Genomic DNA, 24,672 nt, shown 5'->3' with positions numbered 1-24,672 from the left:
ACCTCAGCACCGGTGAACTACTTAACAGGTTCAGGTTCCAATCCCAGAGATAATCTGACCAATCTCATCGTTACAGATTTGGACGACATGGAAGAAATAGATAAAGCAAGAGTAAAATTGCCAAAACAACTAGAAGATCAGTGCAAGTGGTTGGAAGAGAAATTCAGAGCTATGAAGAATGCCGATTACCTTTGCGGGGTTGATGTTAAGGAGTTGAGCTTAGTCCTTGATCTAGTGCTCCCACCAAAATTCAAGACCCCGGAATTCAAAAAATATAATGGGACTAGTTGTTCTAAAGCTTATATCACAATGTTTTACCGAAGAATGACAGAATATGTCAATAACGATCAATTTTTAATTCACTATTTTCAGGATAGTTTGATCGGGTCAGCCGCCAAGTGGTACAACCAGCTAAGCTATGCCAAAATCAACTCATGGAAAGATCTGTCACAGGCTTTCGTGAAACAATACAACCATGTGACCGATGTGACACTCGATATAATTACACTGTAAAACATGGAGAAGAAGCAAAGTGAAAGCTTTAGGCAGTACGTTCAAAGATGAAGAGAGATGGCAACACGAGTCCAACCACCTCTTCTGGAGAAGGAGACAACAATGCCTTTCATAACCACTCTAAAAGCCCCGTTCATTAACTATATGTTGGGAAGTGCTACCAAGAGCTTCTCAGATATAGTAACGTCCGGATAGATATATATGCTAGTGTAAAACTCATTTGTTGATAGGGATGGAGTTTTATCTCATTATCTTTTTGCTCATTTCAATATATACTTTGTTTCATTTCCCTTTCCTTGACTGTTTCTTTTTCAGTTCATTTTGGGTTCATTTTTCAGTAAAAATGTGCTACAACTCCTTATACTCTTCATAGATTTGAAATTTAGTCTCTTTATTCTTCAGATTTCAAAGTTTTAGCCTAATGATTAATTCTTTTTTTTTGTTAAATTGATTGGTTTGACAATTTGAAATAAATAAATACTCACTTTGGTGGCCATGCAAAAAAAAAAAGAATTTAACAGAAAATCTTAACAGCATTAATAATTAACTTGTATTTTTAAATTTGAAAAATAAAAAAATTAAATCTCATTTAATTTTTAAAAATAAAAATAGGGAGATGAGTTCCAAATGGTTGAAGAGTAATGGAACCTAAACCGCATTTTAAAATTTAATATATTATAATTAATTTAAAATTAAATTAAAATATTTTATTATTAAATAATATATCTTATCCAAAAAGCGGAGAAAGGTATATATTAAAGATTAAAGTTTACTGGAAGCTTAAATTCCATTCTCAAATCGTTGACAAGGTGTTTTACTCTTTGATTCCTGAAATTGTGATTTCAGGTATTTACGTTAATCCTCAATTTCCATAATTTTTTTCCCTGTTTTATATTTTAATTATTAACCAAGCGGCCCATCGAAAATAATGATCAAATCTCCAATTCTCGATCCCTGCCGTTACTTCTAGGGTTCCTTTCCCCCAATTCTCCCGAGATGCACAACTACATCCACCAAATAATCACAAACGCTTCAATTCCTCAGCCTTCCACCTCTGAAATCAACGGCCAAGACGGTCAAAACGATCGGCAATGCCATGGGTTCTGGTACGACGCCGTTCTGGTGGTTCCCGCGTTTCTGTTCGTGGTGTACCTGGCGGTGAACGCTAAGAAGAACGTTGAGAAGCTGAGAAATGGAAGGTCGTATGTTGTGATTTCATATTATGCCCTTCTCTGGCTTGCTAGTGGACTTAACCTCGCTTGGTGTTCTCTTCAGGTATATCTCCGATTTCCTCTGCCTTTGTTTTTCATTAAAAAAAGAGTCTATCTTACTTGAATTTAATTGTGAACTTAATAGGAAGTTCTCTGTGCTCTTTGTCCTTCTGTTACTGTGAATCTGGTGAGTAAATTTTGAAAAAAAATAAATTTGATGTTTTGGGGGGAAAATATTGATACTTTATCTAAGGATAATGAAAAAAAGAAGAGAAGTTTCTGATTATGCATTACATCTTACGTTTATGCAGTTTTGATCAAGTATGATTTTGTTTAGCTTTCTGATTTAATAATTTTAAAGAAAATAGAAAAAGTAACAATTAAATGAACTGTTCTTTAATACAACCGTATGAAACATATTTCTGGACATGGATTTGGGGATATAATATAACCCTCCAAGTACTTGAAAAACCTGAAAATATTGATGATAACCTGAGCCCGGTTAACATATATTTAATTTTTCCTACTTTTTGTTTGTAAGATTTAAGATTTGACAGTGGAAAGAAGCTAAAATTACTTAATTCTTTCACTCAGAATTGACACTTTCAAACATCGCTTGCATCGGATTTTTACTAGTTTCTGATTGTTGACCTTGGTTTATGAACAGACATGGCAATGTGCTAATGGAAAGGAGGTTGCTTGGAATCTTCTGTCGCTGTTTACCACCTCTGGGTTGTTATGTTTAGAGATCAGTTTAGTGGGCTTCTTACTTCAGGAGAGTTACACAAGTGGGCGGGAAGCTTTAGCACGTATTTTTACCATCTCAGGGATCATTGCTGGTGTTGATATGCTTCTCAAGGTAACTTTTCAACATCAGTTGACAATGTTAAATTGTTGAATATCATTCATGGCTTGGCAATTGAAGGAGCAGTAAAACCTTGTTGGAACATTTAAGATATCAAACAGCCTCCCGTTATTGCAATATTGATGTTTTCATGCATTAGATATTGTGAATAAAAGATTTCCTAGGACATAATGGTTGTTTATGCTATTACTTTTGAACATAATCTACTTATGTTGCTGATTAGCTGGGTATCCGTTATTACCACTTTTGGTAACTTTATTACTGGTGAAATGCAACTTGCTTCTAGAAAGTGGAGAACCTCATCATCTTTGATGTTGCTGTAGTTGTTTTCTTTGTAGTATCATCAAGGACAAGTGATTTTTCCTTTTTGGGTTAACTTGAGGAAGTAGGGGGCAGGGGAGCTATTTGGATGACCTTTTACTTTATTTTTGAAAGAAGTAGAACTTGGCCTTTGAGGCGTTATTGTGAACCATTTGCAACTTCCAAAACAAACCTAAACTGTGCGTTTATGAGATTATTTTTTTTGTCAACAAGTGGATTCATGGGATCTTAATTTATTAGTTTCCCTGACTTGTATTCTTAAGTTATACTGATAGTTCACACAAGTACACACACCATTTTGGTAATTGTTCTATAAATCATCGTAATGAATTTATTTTGTGCTGCTATTTTCAGCCATCTTCCTTGTATGATTTTTTTTCAGGCAATCTACATTTTTGGATTCGGGGTCCCACTCTTCTTCAATGATGTTGGAAGCATTCATCAGATGATGTGGGGATTATGGACCATCCAAAAATTACTGCTCACTGCAGTTTATGGCTTCATCTTGATTGTGCATTTCTCAAAATGGAAACAGAAACTGCCCCGTGAGTACATTTTTTATTTTAAAGTGAGACATTCTTTTCTTGACTGCATCGACATGCTAATCTATTAACTTATTGACATTCATTTCAAAATTTTGCAGCTCGACCCGCGTTCTACAACTATGTAGTTATCATGTTTGCTGTTAATGGTATTACACTGTTTGCTTCTGGTCTTGCTGCTATTGGAATAGGCTTTAGCATTTGGTAGGTTCTGCTTTTTTCCTCTTGCGATTGAAGCATTTGATGCCTAGTGATTGTCAATTATGTTTCTTGAAGCACCAGTATATTCAGGTATGGGCATGGGGATATGACCTTCAGATAGACCTGTTAATTTTAATCTGAAGGCAAAAACACAATCCGATCTACCTAAGCCGAAACTCAATTTGATCTTAAAAAGTCAACTGCTTGAATCTGTCAAACCTGAACCCCTGACTCGAAAAACCAGATCTTAAACCCGAATGACTTGAACCCGAAATGAACCAAAAACGAAATGACAGAATCCCAAATGACTTCAGTCAGAAACAACATGAACTGATCAGTAAAATTAAAGCATGAATTGACCCGATCCAAAACCTGTCTACCCTACCCAATTGACAGGATTACCTTAAAAAGACTCTCTAATATCCATGTGTCCAACATTTGTAACCGAGTCCAAATAGCCTAGACTGTCAATCAAAGTTCCATATCATTAGAAAGAGACCATGAATCAGGGTTTGCATATTAACATGCTACGTATTTTCTGCAGGTTGTACAATTTGACCATCATCTGCTATCATTCGCTTTATCTACCTTTCCTGTATATAACTTTCCTAGCTGACTTTTTCCGGGTAATCTTTCCCTACGACATCAGTAACAATCTCTTATGGTTTCCACCCTAATTGTTCAGTAATAATAACAAAGTTGTATTGATGAGCAGGAAGAAGATTTTCTGTTGGATGATGCATATTACTCAGAGATGAGAGATGCAGGGTTCTTTGATGCAGATTGGGATTAGTAAGTAAACCTTTTTGCATCGAAATGTATGTAACACTGGGTAAGAACATTGATTACATACTTTGTAAATAAATTCAAAAGGGGTAATAGTAAATTTACTGATATACTTATGAGGGCAATTTGAATTTTTTTCGTATAGGGTTGCTCATGGTTGACATTCGAACTTTAAACTTGTTTGATCTCTCAACTAGTAAGAATGACTTTATGAACTAATTGGCTATGCCCCTCAATCTTAGGATGGTTTAGGGGTGTAATCGAGTTGAGTTTAAAATTTTAAGAAGAGCTTGAGCTGTATTAAAATTTTCAATACTAATCCCCCCCTTCCCCCCTCCCCAAAAAAAAAATGTACTCCTATTCAAGTTAACTAATTTTTATTTTGTTCGATTTTTTTTAAAAAATTTATTCTTTAATCCCCATTTCAATGATATAAATGAAATATCAAACTGTGCCACATATCACGTTTTAGTTTGTCGCTAATGCCACACTTGTTTTTTTAACGGCGTTACCGATTGTGTCAAAATTTTCAAAGCCGAACTGGAAATTGGGGCATACTTTAGGGTTTTTTTTTTTACTATTAAAGCCTTATGGGAAAAACGCTAAGGTAACTTAACGCTTCCTTTGAATTACCTGTATGATTGGATTCGGTGAGATTAAAATAACGGTAAAAATGAGATTAAAATCATCAGTAAGAGTGTGGTAGGATGAGAATAAAAATGACTAAGGATATTATATTAAATTTTATAAATATTTGTTATCGTTTATTAAAAATTATATATAATAAATGTAAATTATTTTATTTTTATGAAATTATTAAAATATGAGAAATTGTAATTTTATTTAATTAATTGTTTCATAATCATTTTAAATTATTTATTATATTAAATTATAGATATATATTAGTTTATTAAAAATTAAATTAATAAAATTATTTAACTTATAAAAAGAGAAATAAACAAAGAGAACATGAAAGTGAGAGGACAAGGCATAAGGTGCATGGATAAAAGAAAAGGAAGGATACAAAAGAAAATAATTAAATAAATTAATATAAAAATGCATTTAAATATAGGTCGTTAAATATGTATATATAGAACCCCATGTGATGGTATGACGATCAAGGGTATTCATTGACCCAGTTGTAGCTTGTGCTTGAGTCACGTTGATTGTTCGAATTTTGTCCTATTATTAAATATAAAAAGATGTGATGACTTCATTCTTGAGTTAAACTTTTGGTTATTTAATTGCCCTAAAAGCTCAAATATTTTCTTAAAATATAAAATAGATTCTAAGAAATTTAGTAATTCGTAACACATGAAAAAACTACTTGATACATAAATAGTTTACTTAAAACATGAAACATGAAAATGTTTTTAAAAAATTAAGCAATTTGTAAAAGTGTTACTTAAAACAGGAATTTTTTTCTAGAAAAATAAGTAAATCATAAAATAGGAGAGAAGTCCAAGAAATTTATTTACTGTACATGAAAGAGATATAAAAGAATATAAAGCAATTCGTAAAATATGAAAGAATTACTTAAAACAGTAAATGGATTCTAAGAACTTCAATAATTTATAATATATGGAAGAATTATGTAATACACAAGATAATTATTTAAAACATGAAAAGATTTCTAAGAAGAATTACATAATACATTAAATGTTACTTAAAATGCGAAAAGGTAATTCGTAAATTTTGAAAAATTACTTTATATATGAAACATTACTTAAAATGTGAAAAGGTAATTCGTAAAACATTAAAAAAAATACTTAACACATGAAACATTACTTATAATGTGAAAAAATTTCTAAAAGGAATGTAAAAAGGTTTCTAAAAAATCAAGTCATTTATATAACATTCAAGAATTACTTAGTACATGAAATATTATTACTTAAAACGTGAAAAATTCTAAGAAATTAAGTAATTTATAAAACATTACTTAAGGCGTGAAAAATGTTTATAAAAAATTAAATAATTCGTAAAACATTACTTAAAAGGTGAAAATATTTTTAAGAGATTAAGTAATTTATAAAAATTAAAATATTATTTAATACATGAAACGTTGCTTGTAACATGAGAGGTTTCTAAGAAATGAAGGCTCCCATGACTGTTAAAAAGTTAAGGTGGTTTTCATTTTCGTTTTTTGAAAAATGGAAGTTAATAAAGAAATTGTTTGGTTAAAAATTAAAAAATAATTTTTGAAAAATAAAAATATGTAAAAATTATAAAATAATGAAAATAAAGATTTTTAACTTTGAATGAATTGACTCTGGTTTAAACCCATAAATGTAAAAATATTTTTTCAGTAGGTTCTCAAATATTAAATTTGATACTATGCCACGCCAACATCTTTAGAAAAACAATGTTTTAGTTTGTATTAAAAAAAGTGATTTGCCTCTTTTTAAAAGGTTAATGGTCTAATTTAACGCAAAAAAAGTATCAAATTGACAAAAATGTAAACATAAAGGGTTAAATTGATCATTATTGCAGAATTAAATAATTAACTAGCACGATGTGAAAAATTATAACCTCAGAGCTCGTAGTAACATTCCCTGATAGGCAAAGCTAAAAGTAAATTCTATAAAAACACCCCAACTACGTAGAAAATGAAAAAGAAATAAAATACATTACAACGTCTACTAGTATTAGCAGTAGCAGCAGTAACTCTTTTCTAGCGTATAGGGTAAAAGGGTGTCAGTTGGGTGTGGTGGTCTCGATTGCAAGTGGACTGCAAGGGATGGGTGTGGAGCTGCGATAGTGTACGACTTGTGTGTGATGGACATGTTTGGTATGTTTTGGGCGTGGGTGCGTGTCACACCCCAAAAACGGCGAATCCAAAAAGGCGAGTGAGGTATGCATGTTTACTATTTGGTGCACTAGGGTAGCATGATCCGTCACGCTCCTGGCTTGTTGGCAGGTTAGAGTATTGACGCATACTAGTATTAAAGTATTCGCCCGTTAGCAATATCTATGGATTTAATTATAGGGTATCTTCAAGTGAAGGAATAATACACTCAAGAAAGAGTATGCCTAATAATCTGGCATAATTTGATATGACAAATTAGGCTTTCCTGGTATACTTAAGGAACTTATTTTCGAGCAAAATAGCGTATTTTTCATAGTTTTTCGTAATCATTAGATTTTAAGTTAATAAGTGTAGATTTCTCATTTTTACTCATTTTGTAACTCAATTTAGCCCATGGTGTCATTGGGAGGCCTAACATGTGGTAGAATGGTGTAGGGATGCGTTGAAGGTTGAAAACCAGCAAAAACGACACCAGAAGAAAGGGTATCACGATATTCATACCTTGGAATTGCGATACCTCCAACAGGATGAAAGATTAGAGGCCACCCTTCAGTCGTATCGCGATACCCACTTTGGGTATCGTGATATCCACCCCTTAAATAAGACCCCAAGGTTCAAAACTGCCTAAGGTATCGCGATATCCTCTTTTGGGTATCGCAACACTGACATCATGAGGGAGACAAAATTGGACAAAAAGGTAGTCTTTGTCCACTCGGTCCACCAATCACCCAAGGCTCGTGTAGGGGTAGTTTTAGCAACGAAAATTCATCAGCATTCAGCATAAAACAACCAATTTTGGCTGAGGAGGGAAGAGACATACATTGGTTTAGTTTTTAGCGTTAGTTTCTCTAGGTTTTCTTTTAGTTTTTTACAACTTTTCTAGGGTTTTTATTTTCTCTTATTTTTTCTTAGTTTTAGAGTTTATTTTTCTGCATCTACTTCTTGTTCTTAGTGTTCTTAGTGTTAGTTAAGTTAGTTATCACTGTAGCTTAGGTTTATTTACACATTGAGTCCCTGTACCTTGGTTGTAAGACATTTCTAGCTTTAGTTTAATGTATTTTTTTTTACTTTAAATCAAGTAAACTTTGTCCATTTTATGTTTATTGCTTTAGACTTTCTTATTAAATGCCTTTAATTTCATGTTCTTTAAGTTTTCTTTCATAAAAATCCAAACTTTTATATTTTTCTTAAGCTTTACTTTCATAGCTTCTTTACTTTTCATTTTCATGTCCATTCTCTTTATTTTTAGTATGAGTAGCTAAACCTAAAAACGAAGTTGGTTGATGGAGAGTGGGTAAGTTGATTTTTTTTGGAAAAGAGACTAAATCGTAATAAATTGGACTAAATCTAATAAACCTAAAAACTTAAAAAATAACACCCTTAAGGGAATTTCTAGACAAGTGAAATCGAGAGGTAATCTTGTTGTGCACCAATTCATTAGTCTCGGATTAATAGGTGAGATCGAGAGATAAATCAGATTGATTTGTCTAACTCAGTAAAATTGAGATTGAGAGATAAAATGAAGCCACTTAGTAATTTAAGCGATTTAAGTCCCTCATTCAAGAACCGACAAACCACATCGAAAACAACCAACCACCATTAGTCATTAATTGATTAATCTATTAGTTTTGTACTCTTTACAACTTGGTCATTAGTTTAACATATTTAAATTTCTTACAAAATTCTATTGTTATGATTTTCTATATTATAAATTCATATCAGTAGCCACTTAGACTCTATAGTGTACGTTATTTTTCATTCAATCGTCACCTTCTTTAGGTTTGATCCTTAGAATACTCATGTGTTCCATTGCAACACTACAAATATTACAACTGACCTTTACGCTTGCAATAAAATCGCGCTTTAAAATTATTTTATAAAATCGTTTATTTTATGCACACGTGCGAACGTGGTCAAAGTTGTTGACGCCTTTGCTGGGGAGACTGTGCAAGATTGAGTAATTTTTAGTTGTGCACATTTTATGTAAAGATAAGTAGCAAAAGTAGGGTTTATAGATACACTTTTCTTTTATTTGTCTTTATCTCATTTGCAATTTTTAGTTAATTTTCTACACTCTTTTGTACTTGTAGGAGGCGTTGTATGATTTGGACCAGTAACGACGACTTACCATTTGAGTCGAAACTAGAACGTATCATTATACATGCAAGAAGGGCGTAACATCCTAGAGACACCCCACCTCCACAAAGAGATTAGCCCATCAAATATTCGCGAGTAGAGATTTAACCACCACTACACCCACCCATGGAGCAACGTACTTTGAGCTACTACGCGATGCCCAATCTGGATGTTGTTCGAGGTAGCATTAATAGCCTGGTGATTAATGCCAATAACTTTGAAATCAAACTGACCATGACCCAAATGATGCAAGTGAACCTTAAATTTCGAGGGTCAATGAATGATGATCCGAACCAACATCTTAAGAGATTTCTAACCATTTGTGATACCATTAAATATAATGGGCAATCTGATGACACTATCCGTCTTCAGTTATTCCCTTTTTCTCTTGCTGATGATGCGTTTATTTGGTTAGATTCACAACCGGTAGATTCCATCAATACTTGGGATGAGCTAGCGAGCGAATTCTTGGCGAGATACTTTCCTCCGAGTATGATAATGAAGCTTTGTATGGATATTACAAATTTTCGGCAATTGGAAGTGGAATCACTATACTAGGCATTCATGATGAGTTACTAAATAGAGATGTGAATTGTAGCATTGATTGGCTAGAAAAAGCTATGACGGTGATGGACAAAGGGGCATTTGCGGACTTTGTGGTTCTTATATAGAATATGTGGAATGAGCACGATAATGTAGTGCCAAAGGGGAAGCACTCAGCATCCCACTTGATACTTGGTCGAGCTAAGGGGCATAAGCTGATGTTGCTAGCCCGTTTAGGAGAGGCTCGTTGGGTTCCGCCATGGCAAGGGGTAGAGGTGCTCATGGGCCAGGCGGCCCGGCTCTGCCCAACGGCCCGCCCGATATATGGGAGGGTTTGGGTAAAAATATAGGCCCGAAATATGGGCTTGGGCAAAAAAACGAGGCCCGTTTAAAAAATGGGTCGGGCCTCGGGCACCACTTTTTGGGCCCGGGCCCGGCTCGGCCCGGCCCGATATAATAAATATATTTATTTTTTAAAATTTTTTAATTTTAAAATATTTTTAAAATACTTTTTTTAATTTTTAAAATAAATTTTTGGTATTTATTAAAAAATGAGCCGGGCCCGGGCTTATAATTTTTCCCGGGCCGGGCCTGGGCAAAATTTTAGGACCATATTCGGGGCTGGGCCGGGCCCGAGCCGAAATTTTTTATGCATCCGGCCCGGCCCATGAGCACCTCTAGCAAGGAGCCTTCAAGGTTAATGTCGACACAACCTTAGATCGGGATGGAGAGAGAGTCGAATTAGGCGTTGTGGTGCATGACGAGGATAGCTTTGTGCATGGGGTCGAGTGGTTCGACAACTTGAGGCAATGGAACCGAGCTGGGCTGAGACACGAGTGATCCTACTTGGTCTTCAAGTTGCACATTCTATGGATTTGATACATGTTATAATAAAGTCCGATAAATGTTTTTTTAATTTCAAAGCTTTGTACTAGTTTGATGGATATTTCTATTTTGGGTTCTTTTTTACATGAGGCCTGATAGTCTAAACGTTTATTCTTGTCTTTGGATTTTTCTTATGTAGCCCGTTTCGGCAATAAGAGTTGCCGATAGTCTAATCTGGCTAGGGTTTGTGTCATTTGATGCTAGTTGATTATTCTCATGAGATCCATGAATTTTTTTTATGCTAGTTGATTAATGAAAATTTTGGCCACTTGGGCAGTTTATGCTTAAAAAAAAGAAAAAGAGAAAAATAAACAAAGAACTTTGTCATTGATACACGAAGAATTTCTAGGGTTTGTCCGTATCGGTAAGCGATGGCGATGGCGATGGCTGCTCTCAGACGCGAAGGGAGGCGTTTCGCCCCTATGATCTCTCCCCGCCCTATTACTGCCCTCCGGTCCTCTCCTCTCGCTCCCTCTCTCGAGTACGGATCTCGTTTTCTCCGATCTCTCTCTATACACATATTCTCATCGCATTTCCTCTATTTACTTGGACTTTTACCGGACTGATTGGATTTTGAACTGGTTTTGAGGACATTAAGTTTGTGGACATTAAGTTTGGACTTTCTTTTCTTTTTTCTTTTTTGTATATTTTCCTGATATTTTTTCTATATATATAAAATGGACACTTTTGAAATAAGCTTAGTTCATTTCCCTGCTAATAGAGAAGAATGCATTATATAATTTTTATAATTAAATACATATCTAAAATTGAGCTAAACAGTTTGTACTGGTGTGGCTCAATCACTCAAGTTTTCGGAAGGAAGGAAAGGATGAAAATTTGAATGTACCTTGTAAAATTTATAATGAAATTTATATTTTAGCAATTTTCTTTGATGCAATTTGAGCTAATAAATAAGATAACTTGGATGGCAGGGATGAGTGTCCTATTGGAGTTCGTTATATTTCGACCCAAGTTGGTAAGACTGTTTCCTGTTTCTTTTTAGTGCGTTTGCTTTTCATGTTCTCTTCTAGAGTTAGGGTTCCTGGTGAAGGTTATAACTTGGGTAATGGTCAATTCCTTGTGCAGTTAGAAACCGTATGAAGAGTGTCAAGAATATTCAGAAAATCACAAAGGCTATGAAGATGGTTGCAGCCTCAAAGTTGAGAGCAATTCAAACTAAAGCTGAGAATTCCCGTGGCCTCTGGCAACCATTTACTGCACTTCTTGGCGATCTACCCAGTATGTCCCACCAAGAAGCCTTGATATATACTGTTTTGCTGAGCAAGCTCAATTGAATTTGTTTGTGTTTTCATTGCATTTTGCTTAATGGTTGCTATCAAGTTGTGTTTTTTCCCTTTATGTTGAATTGGTGCTCATGTTGTGAATCTTGTCAGGCTTTGGCTCCCTATACCCAGAAGGTTACGCAAATGACTTTGATATTTGGTTGATAATAGAACATCTTGAGCAGATTAGCTGCACTTTTAATGCTTCTTTGTGTTTATTTGTTTGATAATTTTGTGAGTATATCCTTATATGTCCTAGGTTAACATAAGCTGATGATTTGGAGAAGATGGATTTTTCTCATTGAATTTGTTTATTGGGGTGTAATCAGGTTTGTGATTCTCATATAATCATGCTGTATGGATGTTATGTGTGTGCCTATTTGGGCTTGCTCTGAAAGAATTTAAGCTTTAGATAGGTTTTGATTATTTACAGAACTGGTTCTGTATCAGTAATACCTAGTTTGACTCAGTTGATAACTAATATTACGTGGTTCAGGTTGAAAGAGAATGGTGAATGAACTTGCTTAGTTAGGGTTATAGGGTCTTTTCCTATTCACTCCCTTGTTTTGTCCTTCTATAATTTTTTTCTATTGTTATGTTTTACTTGTATCAAATTTATATTTCTCTTCAGCCGCATTTTACTAATGTCTTGCCACAATGCTAGGTGCTAATGTCAAGAAGAACGTTGTTGTGACCATCTCTTCAGACAAAGGTCTCTGTGGTGGAATTAATTCTACATCAGTCAAGATAAGCAAGGGGCTCCACAAGTTGAACTCTGGTATATCTCCCAAGCAACTGCTTGTTTGTTTTCTCTCTGGTGGTATCCAAATTGGATGCTTCTTATGAGTTAAATATCTTTATTTTGGAAGGTCCTGAAAAAGAAACAAAATATGTTATTTTGGGAGAGAAGGCAAAGGCTCAATTGGTTCGTGACTCTAAGAAGGACATTGAGTTAATCATAACTGAGCTGCAGAAGAACCCTTTGAACTACACTCAGGTCTGTCATTGTGCTTTTATGTGCAATAATGAAAGAACCTCTGATTGCTATATTCGATGCTTGATTCTTTCTTTATTGTTGTCTTTTTTATCATGCAGGAGTAGGATATTTCACATTAAGAAAAATCTGGTCATATAATGGGCAAGAAACAGTAATTATAAGACTTAATTTGATAATAGATGGTAATTTTATCAGTTGGTTTAGAAAGGAAAGACTCCATTTTCAGGGAAGTAATGTGACAAATGATTCAACCTACCTACTGAGTACTGACCTGGAACTTGAATAGTAGTCATAACAGTAATTTGAGGTAGGGTTGAATCTTGGAGGTTGTTTTGTTGCAGTTCTAGTTAGAGTTTAATGGATAATGATTCTAGGGAGAGTGCTAATGCTTTTTGTTTGGTTATAATCTGTCATGATGTTGGTAAATAGTAATATCTGTACTTCACATGTAGATCTCCTCAGTCTTCACTTAAAAGCCTTAAAGGCTTCATATAGGGTTAGGAATTTTTCACACAAACCTAAAGAGCATACATGTGCAAATTCTCCTATGATTCTTCTCTATTCGTTGAATGAGCTAATGTGAACATGTACTGTCTTTTACTTATCTCTTTCGATGAACTGGATTTTTCCAATATAGTTAGATCTCTCTTTTTATGGACTTTTTCTACTTTTTTTTTCCATACTTACAAATATATGTGCCCTTTCAGGTCTCTGTTCTTGCAGATGAGATCTTAAAGAATGTCGAGTATGATGCTTTGAGGATTGTCTTCAACAAGTTTCACTCAGTAGTTTCATTTGTGCCAACAGTGTCAACTGTTTTATCACCTGAAGTATGACTAAAATCATTTAGCTTCATATTTTTCTTGTTTCTTGTTCAAATGTTACTTTATTTTAGTCTCTGCTTGTATTTGCTGGTTTGTTTGAATAGATTGTTGAAAGGGAAGCTGAATCTGGGGGAAAGCTTGGTGATCTAGACTCGTATGAAGTTGAGGGTGGTGAGACAAAGGGCGAAATACTTCAAAATCTTGCAGAGTTCCAGTTCTCTTGTGTAAGTCCCGCTGTTTGATACAAAAATCTTTATTTCTTCACATTCTGCATGGAAGTTATACCATGAAGGCATGAACTATGAATAATTGAATATAAATATTTGATTAACGAAAACCAATCTTTCAAATTTTGTGAAATTTACTTGACACCTAGGTCTTAGAGAGCTGTATTAAGATCAGAAGAATCTCTTCTATGTAATGATCGTTAATGGAAGCAATTCCTATGATTTCAAAGATAAAGTAAATGCTTTATCAGTTAAGTTCCAAAGATTGTGATAGAGCTCTAAGGTTTTGCTTGGTAGAGTAGAAAGAAAATTGAAAATATGGAAAATTGAAGGGGTAGAAAAGTAGAAAGAAAATATAATTTGTCTTTAAGTAGGTTCGCTTGGTAGGAAGGATGGAAAATTTGAAAGGAAAAGTAATTATCGTTTCCTTCATTGCTTGGTAGAGTAGAACAATGAGAGGAAAGGAAAATGGAACTTTGAAAACTGCATAATTTTAAACTAACATACACCCCTCTTCCATTTTCTCTCCTCTCATCATCCCAATTTAGAATGATTGGTTGGTTTTGATACATTAGGATGGTAAAGGATCATCTACTATATTTTCTTTCCTCTCATTTTTCTTTTTTTACCAAGCACACTCAAATCTTATTTTATTGCACTTTTCAACTCTCTTTTTATCCTTTCACTTTTCAACTCAATCAAGTACACCTTGATACGGATAAAGTGCGGAAGAAGGATCGTATTCAAGCTGTTCGACTCAAAAAGAATTCAGATTTGACTTGTAAAGAAGAAATAACAAATTTAGAAATTAAAGAAAACGAAAACACTGAAAAGAAGAAATTTAAGAATTAAGAATAAATATTCAAAATAATAATTAACTAAATAAATAAACGAAATTTAAACGTGGAAGATGGATCGAATAAACCGATGGTTTTGACGGATAGATGTTTAAGTGTCTAATTGAACCTTATTAATGAAAACAATTGTATCTTAATGAACAATGAAGAAGCTAGGCTAGCTAAGTACATATAAATAGAGCTCTAAAGTATACTAAAACTCTAATTAATCTAAACAATAAGTAGTTTTAAACTAAAATTTTTTGTTTGACTAAGAAACAAAAATTCCTAAACAACTTAAAATACTTAAACAATAACTAAAATTAAGAATAAATAAATAATAAAATAATAAAACTTAATAAATACAATATTGGGCTCATATATAAATAAAAATTAAGCCTAAAAACCAAACTCGATTTAAATTCGAATTAAAAGTCCAAAACTCGTAATTTCCGTCATAATTCCGTCCAATAATTCTGCTCGCTTAATCTTCACTAAAATGGTCATAACTTGAGCTCCCAAACTCGAAATCGAGTGATTTGAGGTGCGTTTCGAAGTTGAGAGATAGATCTTCAAAAGCTATGTAGACATCTAAACTCATAAATGCTTGGATCCCATCCAAAAATTTGTCGCAAGTTGACTAATCTTTTTAGTTTGAAAATTGGCAGCTTGGTTGAATTGACTTTAAAAAATTTCACTCACTCTGTGCATATTCCTCGATTCCTCGAAAAGATTCATTCTCACATATTATCTTTGATTGAATCTTGGTTTGATTTACTTAACTTTTGACTTTGTTGTTGGGTTTTGAGGTACCGTGAGCCATTTGCCAGGGGAAACCATTTAGTATCTCTTTGTCCAATGTATCTGGATGACCAAGAACAGATAGCCATAAGAGAATTTTGAGCACTCGGGTGCCTTTAGACTTTGATTGTTTAAGGTGAAAGAAAATTGTAATGATGGAAAACTGGAGGGGGAGAAAGATGAAAAGATAGAACATATATATACATCTATATATTCCTTCCATTGGTGTCTTGGTTGGAAAGATTAAAAAAAAAAGTAATTGTCTTTCCATCCGTTATTTGGTAGAGTTGAATAATGAAAGAAGGAAAATTAAAATTAAAAAAGAAAAAATGCATAATCTTGTCAGTGTGCACAGTTAACTTACATTTCTGATTTCTCTGATATTTTATCGTCCTTTCATTCCAATTTAGAATGATTTTATTTTTATGCATTGAAATGAAAATTGCTCATCTTTTCTATTATCTCACTTTTCTCTCCTACTAAGTATGCTTAAAATTTGTTTTTCTTTTTTTTTCCGCTCTTTCCATCCCTCCATTTTTCCACTCTACCAAATACTCCCTTAATCTTGAGAATGGATTTCATCTCATCTTCTTACCAGTATAAGATACTTGGTTTTTTTTTCTCTTTCCATCTACCTGCGTGTGCTATATCGTTTCCAAAATTTACCATTAAAGCATTCTCGTGTTTCTTGCAGGTAATGTTCAATGCGGTATTGGAGAATGCTTGTAGCGAGCAAGGAGCAAGAATGTCTGCTATGGATAGTTCAAGCAGAAACGCAGGCGACATGCTTGATCGCTTAACTCTTACATATAACAGGTCTCCCTCTCACCCTCTTTCTCCTATAAACACTTTCATATGAATTGGTTTTCATATTTTAACTAGTTTTCTCAGTCGCTTTTGTGGAGCCTCATTTAGTTGCTATTTCGTGTTACAGAACCCGTCAAGCATCAATTACCACTGAATTGATTGAGATTATATCCGGAGCATCGGCATTGGAAGGTTGAACAAAAAGAACAAGTGCTATGTTTTCGGGACAGTGATGAAATAAAATCCGAGTGAACAACTGCTATGTTCGGACTTGTTCATGGTTCTACTTTGTGAAACAGTTTGGTGGAGCTAGTGCGAATAATGACCTATCCATTGTCAAGTGCAATGTAAATGTGATTTTATTTTTGATCGATCATTCATTGACATCAGAATAAGTTGGTAAGCATTTAGAGATTGGACGAATAAGATTCTCCTTTTTTTCTTTCTAAATTATACTCTAAAACAGCAGCCAAATCTAATAATATAAAGTTACTAAAAGGAGGATGCAAAATTTTCGAGGTGGTATTGTTGGGATATATAATTACGATCCCTGAATGTGTATTGTAAAAGGGATATGAAAAATACAAAAAAATCTATATATTATTTTATTATTTCTGAATTATTAACCATTCAAATAATGAATTAAAAATTAATTACAGGAATTAAAAATAAATTATTCAAAAATTATTAAACGCTTAAAATTACATTCAAATTTTGTAACTTAAATAAAATGATAACTTATCAAATATCTTACCTTATTTATACAATAATTTTAAATTTAAGATAAATTATACAGTTAATCATCAAACTTGTGTAAATTTTCTTTTTTAGCATCGAAAAATATATTTATGTGATAATTTTTAGACACCGGAATATAAGTTTATAGGAAAACTCGATTTTTGTAGAAAAATCAATTTATTTTTTTTACTTTTAATTTTATTTTTTCTCGTAAAACGGAAAATAAAGATGACTAACATTGTCTAACCTCCAAATTAATAGCTTGCGATCAAAATGAAAATATTTGTTAATGATAATGCTGGTATTACAAACTCTTTTTTAATGCCAAAAATGAAAAATTAAAAAAAAGAAAAATATAGTGTCGGTATATTTATAATTTATATAGGTTTCGGGTCAGTCCGAATCTAAACCCAATTTTTTTGGTTGGATTTTTGTTCCCTCTTCAATCTTCACCTACCACGTGTTGGGATGAGTAAATTACCCTAAAAAGGAAGCATTTTGGTAAATTTAACGCACTATGAAAAGAAAAGAAAAGAAAAGAAAACCTCCAACAGCTTTCATTAAAAAAAGAAAAAGAATAGAAAGACCCTCCAACAACTTGAGAATATACATACAGACTGACACAGAGGAGAGATCTGGATACACAGGACCGAATACAAAACAGTGACCACAATTCTCCAAACCAAGCCTTTTAGAAAAGTTAGTAATCTCCTACATCTCTAAACCCTCAACTGCAAGCTTCTTTTTGCCTTAAGCTTTTATTTGGGTTCTTCATTTTTTCACTTTTTAATGTTTCTTTGTTTTGTTTTTGTTATTGGGTTTCTGAGAAAATACGAGAATTTTGCTTTGTTTAATGTTGCACTTGTACATTTTCCCAATCTGGGTTTGTCATTTGCCTCCTTACTTTTATGTTTTCCTTGTTTGGGTTCTTCATTTCCTACCTTATGCATGTTTTTTTTGTTTACGATTCTTTCTTTCCCTTCCCTTTCATCTATGGTAGTGATGAATCCTTTAATGTTTTCGTTTATTGAGAAAATGCGAGAATTATGCTTTGTTAATGCTCTATTTGGACATTTTCTAAATCTGGGTTGTTGTTTATATATACTTTCTCTTTTGAAATGGTGTTTTTTTTTCTTCTGGATATGGGTTTGTTAATTGGTTTTCTTGTGGTAGTGGAAGATCCTCATTACTGTTTTGGATTGTTGGAAACAGATATATATACTTTTTGATGGAAGGATTGGTGAATTCACGGATCATTCCTATTCGAACTTCCTGTAGACGGCATTACTCTGTTTTTCTCCCTACATTTTCCTTGCAGTTAAGGAATAAAAACTTGAATAAGGGTCAAGTTTGGATGATGAGACGTCCCAAGTCATTGGATTCGGTTGCTGCTTCGATTCAACCATTAGAAGCCTCGACTACAGGCAACACTGATAACAGGCAGCCTTCCAAAGGTTTTTTCTTCTTATTTATATTTCAAGTGGTTCATATATTTCTTTAATTAAGTTCCCTCAATTTTGGATGAAAAACAAGTAATTGGTTTATATGAAAACTTTGAAAAATCTGATTGTACCGTGTTAGATATGTAGTTGTACCCAAAACTCATACTCAAGTCTGAGTAACCTAGGTTAACTTTTCTGTATTTTGTAATAGTAATTGTGTGATATTCATCTTTTAACATTTCAGAGGTTCTTGAGCTGTGGAGAAGTGCTGATGCAGTGTGCTTTGATGTGGATAGCACGGTGTGCGTAGATGAGGGCATTGATGAACTTGCAGAATTTTGTGGGGCTGGAAAGGCTGTTGCAGAATGGACTGCTAGGTTGTTCTCCACATTCATTTTAATTTCTTAAATTCCTTCGACATTGTGGAGCATGAATAGTTGATTTTGATTTTGTTTGATAGAGCCATGGGTGGTTCTGTTCCTTTTGAGGAGGCCTTATCTGCCCGATTGTCTTTATTCAAGCCTTCCCTAGCTCAAGTCCAGGATTTTCTCGACAAAAGGCCCCCAAGGTATGAGGCTCATATTTCACTGTCTCGAATATACCTTGATATGTTCTTCATATGACTAAAATGCTTCTGAATTATGGATAGTTTGTAGAATTTGATTGGTAGATTTTTCTAAGCCATGATTTAATTGAACCTCGCAATGTGTTCAATATTTGCTTTAAACACCGTGAAATCTTGTTATATTATGTTTTAGTTCTAATGCTTTCCTTGTTACTTGATGGAAAAAAGATAAAAGAGTTTCATGTAGCTCCATTATTTTTGTGTTGCTATGTTATAATGAACAAAATTCACCAACTCCTAATTTGGCAAGGACCATTGTCTCTAAAATATCCGTCTTAACTTTTAACCGACATCTTACACATTTCAGAGCCTAAAACCCAATGTTTTATAGCCAACTGCCTAACCAAGGTTAGTAAGTTAAATTCTAGTCTTTTTCATCTCTTTTGTATTAGTGCCTTTTTATTTGTTTTTTGTTGAGATAATTAATTATTTGGAATAAAATCTAAGTTTAGGTAATACACACAATCAAGAATTGCAATGTTATGAAACACCACCCCAGTACTTCTCGGCTTGTGATTTTAATAATGCTTGCAGCATAGTGGTCATTATTATTAAATTGTATAATGGTAGTATGCAATTTAAATTTATAAAATTGTTAGTTTCCCGTTGGATTAGGGCTTTCTAAATGTTGTATATCATATTTACCAATACAGTTAAACTAAATTATGAGGTTTTCTAAGAAATCACTACATAAAAATGATTACTGAAGGGCATCAATTCCTCAATGAATTAACGATTTTTTATTATTGTTTGCCTTTCTTTTTAATCTTCTCTTTGACATGATGTTTGATAGCCTAGTTCATTATTCTTCTTACTGATCTCTAGGATTTCGCCTGGCATTGAAGAATTAGTCAAGAAGCTGATGGCAAGGAATACCGATGTTTATCTAATTTCCGGGGGCTTCCGCCAAATGATCAATGTATGCAACTATGCTACTAAATGCTTGAAAGACCATCTCTGTTTTACTTTGTTCTGTTAAGGCATTCATGTGGTTTCATTTGCCCTTCTGATAAATGCAGATCTGAAATCACTTGCATTATTTTGATGACATTGAAAATAGAAACTTGAACGTAGGAAGCTGGAATCCTTACTTGACATTAGATATTACACATGCAGCAAATGGTGACTTCTGAAAAACCAACTAGATATAAAATTATGAAAGTGTGATATGGGTAATGTTGTCATCAGTAAGAGTCATTGTACAGCATGTAGGTTCCTTACTATTGAGAGAGCCATGTTATTGTATATTAATATAATCTTCCAATGGTTAACCATTGGCCAACTACTGCCAGAAAATAGTTAATTGAGAAGAGTTTTTGTAGCCTGTTGCATCAATCCTTGGAATTCCGCAAGAAAACATTTTTGCCAATCAGCTGCTCTTTGGAAGTTCTGGGGAGTTTCTGGGATTCGATGCTAATGAGCCCACTTCGAGGAGTGGAGGAAAAGCTACCGCTGTTCAACAAATAAGAAAGGTGAGTCTTGTGGCTGTTTTTTGTATTGGCCGGCTAAAAGTTCATTTTCCAAGTCTAACCAAAAAAAAATTTCCAGGTTAAGGGATACAAGGCATTAGTCATGATTGGTGATGGTGCTACTGATCTTGAGGTTAGTAAATTCATCTTAACTTTCTTTAGATATGGTTAATCTTTAAGGTTACCATATAAAGTAATTTTTCCTTCAATTGGGAATCAATATATTAACGGTTAATGATTGCATTTAATATAAGAATATTGGGTAAAAGTATCATGGAGGCTTTTGTATTAAGAGCTAAATTGTATTTTGCCCTCTACTAAAAAAATGGGCAAATTTATCCATGTACGTTAGATAAAGGAGGAAATTGGTTCTTTCTGTTAAAATTTCATCCATCTGTGCTATTAAAAGCTAGCGTGGATGGCAGAATTACCAGACAGTGACCTGTGGCGTACCACATGTAATTCATACTGACATATATGGACCAGTTTTTAACAGTAGAAATGAATGAAACTTTTAACAGAAGGACCAGTTTGTTCTTTGATCTAATATACAAGGACTAATTTACCCATTTTTAAGTAGAGGGGGAAAAATGCAATCCAACTCTAGTACAGGGGTCTCCATGGTCCTTTTACCAAGAATATTGCTATAAATAGAATGTTAACAACACTTAAAAGAGTGTCCAAAGAGCGCCGTGCATGTTTTTAGAGGAAGAACATTTCTTGTTCAACATGCTTTGAAGTTAAAACAACTTTATTAATTGTGTCAAGCGATCTTGTTGCTTGTTTGAGGGAGTGATGGTGAGGTTGTGTCAAACGTATCCCGAGTTCATTATCTATTAGTTGACTTATAATGTTGAGCACCTATAGGCTATTGAGCTGTCTGATGGATAAGGGCAATTTCTGGGTTTCTTTTTACTATATCCCTTCATTGTATTCAGCAACATTTTGCTTATCCAATGTGATTTTGACATTTTATTTTATTTTCATCTCGAAACTTAGGCCCGTAAACCAGGAGGTGCCAATTTGTTTATTTGTTATGCTGGTGTTCAACATCGGGAGTCCGTTGCAGCAAAAGCTAATTGGCTGGTGTTTAGCTTCACAGATCTTATAACTGCCTTGGAGTAACTTGCTTTCATTCTGATTTTTATGCCATTTTTGGGGGTTTTCTATGTTCTGTTATAAGTTTCCTGCAAATACTAATTAGGCATTCATTCATGCTGTTCTTATAACATCTATGGCTGGTATATGGATTTGGTGAGATATTTAGGCTCAAAAGAAGTCAACAGCTATGTCAGAGACTCGGGTATGAGCGTTGAATATTAGTATGTGTTCGACATTGATATGTTAAATTGTTTGTAAGTTTTTCTATGAATTTAGAAGGTGTTTGGAGGGATCATATTTTCATACTTGCACAAAATATTTGTTAGACATAAATGTTGAACATGAATGTTTCAAATTAAGAGTTGGAGTAACATAAGTCAACAGCATACATGAACTTAGTTTATGGACATGAATGGTATGAGATTTTTATATTAATGAATTTTATTGTGTTAAGAAGGTTAGATAATTTTATAAGAATTTCAGTGATTTGTATGGTAAGGAACTTGGTAATTTATTGAAAACATTGGGATTAATTTATTTAATTAATTTAAGTGAGTTTAAGGAAGCGTTGACTACTTTGGTTGAATATAATTTTTTGTTTGGTAATATAATTTTAAATTTTAAATTTTACAAAAAGAATGTTAATTTTTATAAAAGTATCTCTAATAAGTAATAAGACTCAAAATCAAATCATTTTTAAGAAAACATTCAAAAAATGTGATTACTAAAAAAGCTTAATAATAAAAAATAAATATTTTATATATATTTTTATCTAATTATTCTAAAATTCTTTATTTGTTGCGCTATTCTCCTTCTAACATTAAACATTTACTCTTGTTATTATCGATTGGTTTTTAGTCAAGTATAACTAATTAATAATAACACTTTATAATTTAGTTAAAATTAGTATAAATAATTTATAATTAATAATATTTAATTTAGTCATATATAGTAAGCCAAAATGTATGAAAAATTATTTTTGATCAATAAACTTTTTAAGTTATGTAATTGTGACTAGTAAAAAATATATAATTTTTAGGATTTAATTGAAGCAATGACTAGAGTTTCCATTTGTTATGCTCTTTCTCTCCATTGATATTGTATGATAAAAAAGACATAATTATGTTTTTTTAAAAATATGTCTCAAAATTAAAATACTATTATTATTTTATAAAAACAACTTTTTAAACTTAAATAATGTAGTGTGGGTTTAAAAAGTTACATGATAATTAGATTTGAGTCTAATTATTTGTAATTACTAGTGTAATTATTTCAATTTTACCCTCCTTAAGAATTAGGGAGTGTAGTTAAGGTTAATTACACAATCTACTAATTATCTAAACATATCACACATAACAAAATTCAATTACTAAATGAATCTTAATATTATAAATAATTATTTGATTTAATATTTTAATAAATAATATGAAAGTTTATAAAAGGGCTCCAAAGTTAATAAGTTTTTAAAAATTAAAAACGAAATAAAATAGAATTTTATTGAGTTTAGTGTGAGAGCTTATTTAATATCTGGAACAAGTTAGAATATTATTTTCAATTGAACTTATCAATCAAGTTGATTTTAATTAATGTTGGAATCATATTAAATTGGTCAGCCGAATTAGTTGAATTGAGAATTGATTGAAAAATCATTTTTGAGAGAGATAAAAATTAATCGGTTCCAATCATTTAATTTAAATTAAACAAATAAATTAAATTTAGGGTTGAATTGGGTTTTTAATTTATAATTTTTTTTGTAAATCTTTTAAGAGAAATTATTTGCATCAAGATCTGGGCTCCAACTGCCAGTTATCTGATTTGGATTGGTGGGTCATTTTCATTTTCTTTACTAAAAATAATACGATGTTTTAAATTTAAATATCTTAATAAATGCTTGTGATTATGCAATAAACTCAATAGAGTTCGAAAATAGCTTTTCTATGTCCTACCATATTAAATTCTTTTACCCACTCTCATACTTCATTTTATAAAAAATTGACTGCTTTATTTTTTAAATAGTATTTTGAAATTGTATCATGTTATATTTTTAAATGTTTAGGTGATGTCTTGATATAATCTTAAAGTTTCATTTCATCAAATTTTTACATGTGTCAAGTTTAGAGATTAAGTTTGATTTAGTTATCAAATTCATGTACCAAAGCAGCTAAAAAAATACAAGTATCAAAATGGATATAATTGCCAAATTCAAATTCAGATTGCCACTTCATTAAACTTTTACATTTGTCAAGTTTAAGTATCGAAGTGGATAAAAAAATATAAATACTAAAGTGGACCTAGATTTAGAAACTAAAAATTATAAATTTTTTTTTTACTCAAGCACATAGTAAGCCAAAAATACGCCCCAATTTCTTGTCATGACATGCTTAAGACTAATTGATCAAGAAAGTAAAAATCCAAAATGAGTTTAAAAGAATAAAGAACAACATTGTTGGAATGTTTTTAAACTATGACTTCAATTTTTCTAATTTAAGTATAAGATCAATTTAGGGGTCAACTTTTAGGGGTTGGTATAATTATTTTTGTTATATATAACTCTTCCATCAAAACAATCTTCATCGATACGAGTTTGTTCTTTTGTCAAAATAGCCTCCATTAAGGGGACTTTCCTAACTACTCATCATGTCACATTAAATGTACATATCACACATGACACCTCTGACAAATGCGCCATAAGATATTCCATAATCCAATACCC

The 24,672-nt window shown here is 32.7% G+C and overlaps 3 protein-coding genes across 6 annotated transcripts; all 3 read left to right on the top strand.

The window, feature by feature from the left end:
* Window positions 1–1,259: 1,259 nt before the first annotated feature.
* LOC107953476 (protein CANDIDATE G-PROTEIN COUPLED RECEPTOR 2) lies at window positions 1,260–4,564 on the top strand. The gene is made up of 7 exons (XM_016888794.2): window positions 1,260–1,359; window positions 1,484–1,788; window positions 2,392–2,583; window positions 3,293–3,455; window positions 3,554–3,656; window positions 4,198–4,279; window positions 4,369–4,564. The coding sequence occupies exons 2-7, from the start codon at window positions 1,510–1,512 to the stop codon at window positions 4,444–4,446; spliced, it is 897 nt and encodes a 298-aa protein (XP_016744283.1). The 5' UTR covers window positions 1,260–1,359; window positions 1,484–1,509; the 3' UTR covers window positions 4,447–4,564.
* Window positions 4,565–6,958: 2,394 nt separating this feature from the next.
* Window positions 6,959–17,034, top strand: LOC107953477 (ATP synthase subunit gamma, mitochondrial). 2 transcript variants are annotated; one of them, XM_041097346.1, is made up of 11 exons: window positions 6,959–7,290; window positions 9,336–9,562; window positions 9,797–11,290; window positions 11,742–11,785; window positions 11,896–12,048; window positions 12,757–12,870; window positions 12,962–13,089; window positions 13,797–13,919; window positions 14,018–14,137; window positions 16,472–16,593; window positions 16,712–17,034. In XM_041097346.1, exons 3-11 carry the CDS (start codon window positions 11,181–11,183, stop codon window positions 16,779–16,781), a joined length of 984 nt encoding a protein of 327 aa, XP_040953280.1. In that variant the 5' UTR covers window positions 6,959–7,290; window positions 9,336–9,562; window positions 9,797–11,180; the 3' UTR covers window positions 16,782–17,034. The 2 variants fall into 2 exon arrangements, with proteins under 2 accessions (XP_040953280.1, XP_040953281.1); XM_041097347.1 differs by having other exon boundaries at window positions 9,336–11,290.
* Window positions 17,035–17,826: 792 nt separating this feature from the next.
* LOC107953478 (phosphoserine phosphatase, chloroplastic) lies at window positions 17,827–22,254 on the top strand. Of its 3 annotated transcripts, none has more exons than XM_016888796.2 (8): window positions 17,827–18,021; window positions 18,535–18,776; window positions 19,009–19,141; window positions 19,225–19,332; window positions 20,215–20,308; window positions 20,712–20,861; window positions 20,938–20,991; window positions 21,858–22,254. In XM_016888796.2, exons 2-8 carry the CDS (start codon window positions 18,551–18,553, stop codon window positions 21,981–21,983), a joined length of 891 nt encoding a protein of 296 aa, XP_016744285.2. In that variant the 5' UTR covers window positions 17,827–18,021; window positions 18,535–18,550; the 3' UTR covers window positions 21,984–22,254. The 3 variants fall into 3 exon arrangements, with proteins under 3 accessions (XP_016744285.2, XP_040953279.1, XP_016744287.2); XM_041097345.1 differs by having other exon boundaries at window positions 17,842–18,021; window positions 18,641–18,776; XM_016888798.2 differs by having other exon boundaries at window positions 17,852–18,205.
* The last annotated feature ends 2,418 nt before the right edge of the window (window positions 22,255–24,672 follow it).

This window comes from Gossypium hirsutum, chromosome D07 (genome assembly GCF_007990345.1).
Source record: "Gossypium hirsutum isolate 1008001.06 chromosome D07, Gossypium_hirsutum_v2.1, whole genome shotgun sequence".
NCBI lineage: Eukaryota > Viridiplantae > Streptophyta > Magnoliopsida > Malvales > Malvaceae > Gossypium > Gossypium hirsutum.
This window is presented reverse-complemented; position numbering and strand designations above follow the sequence as displayed.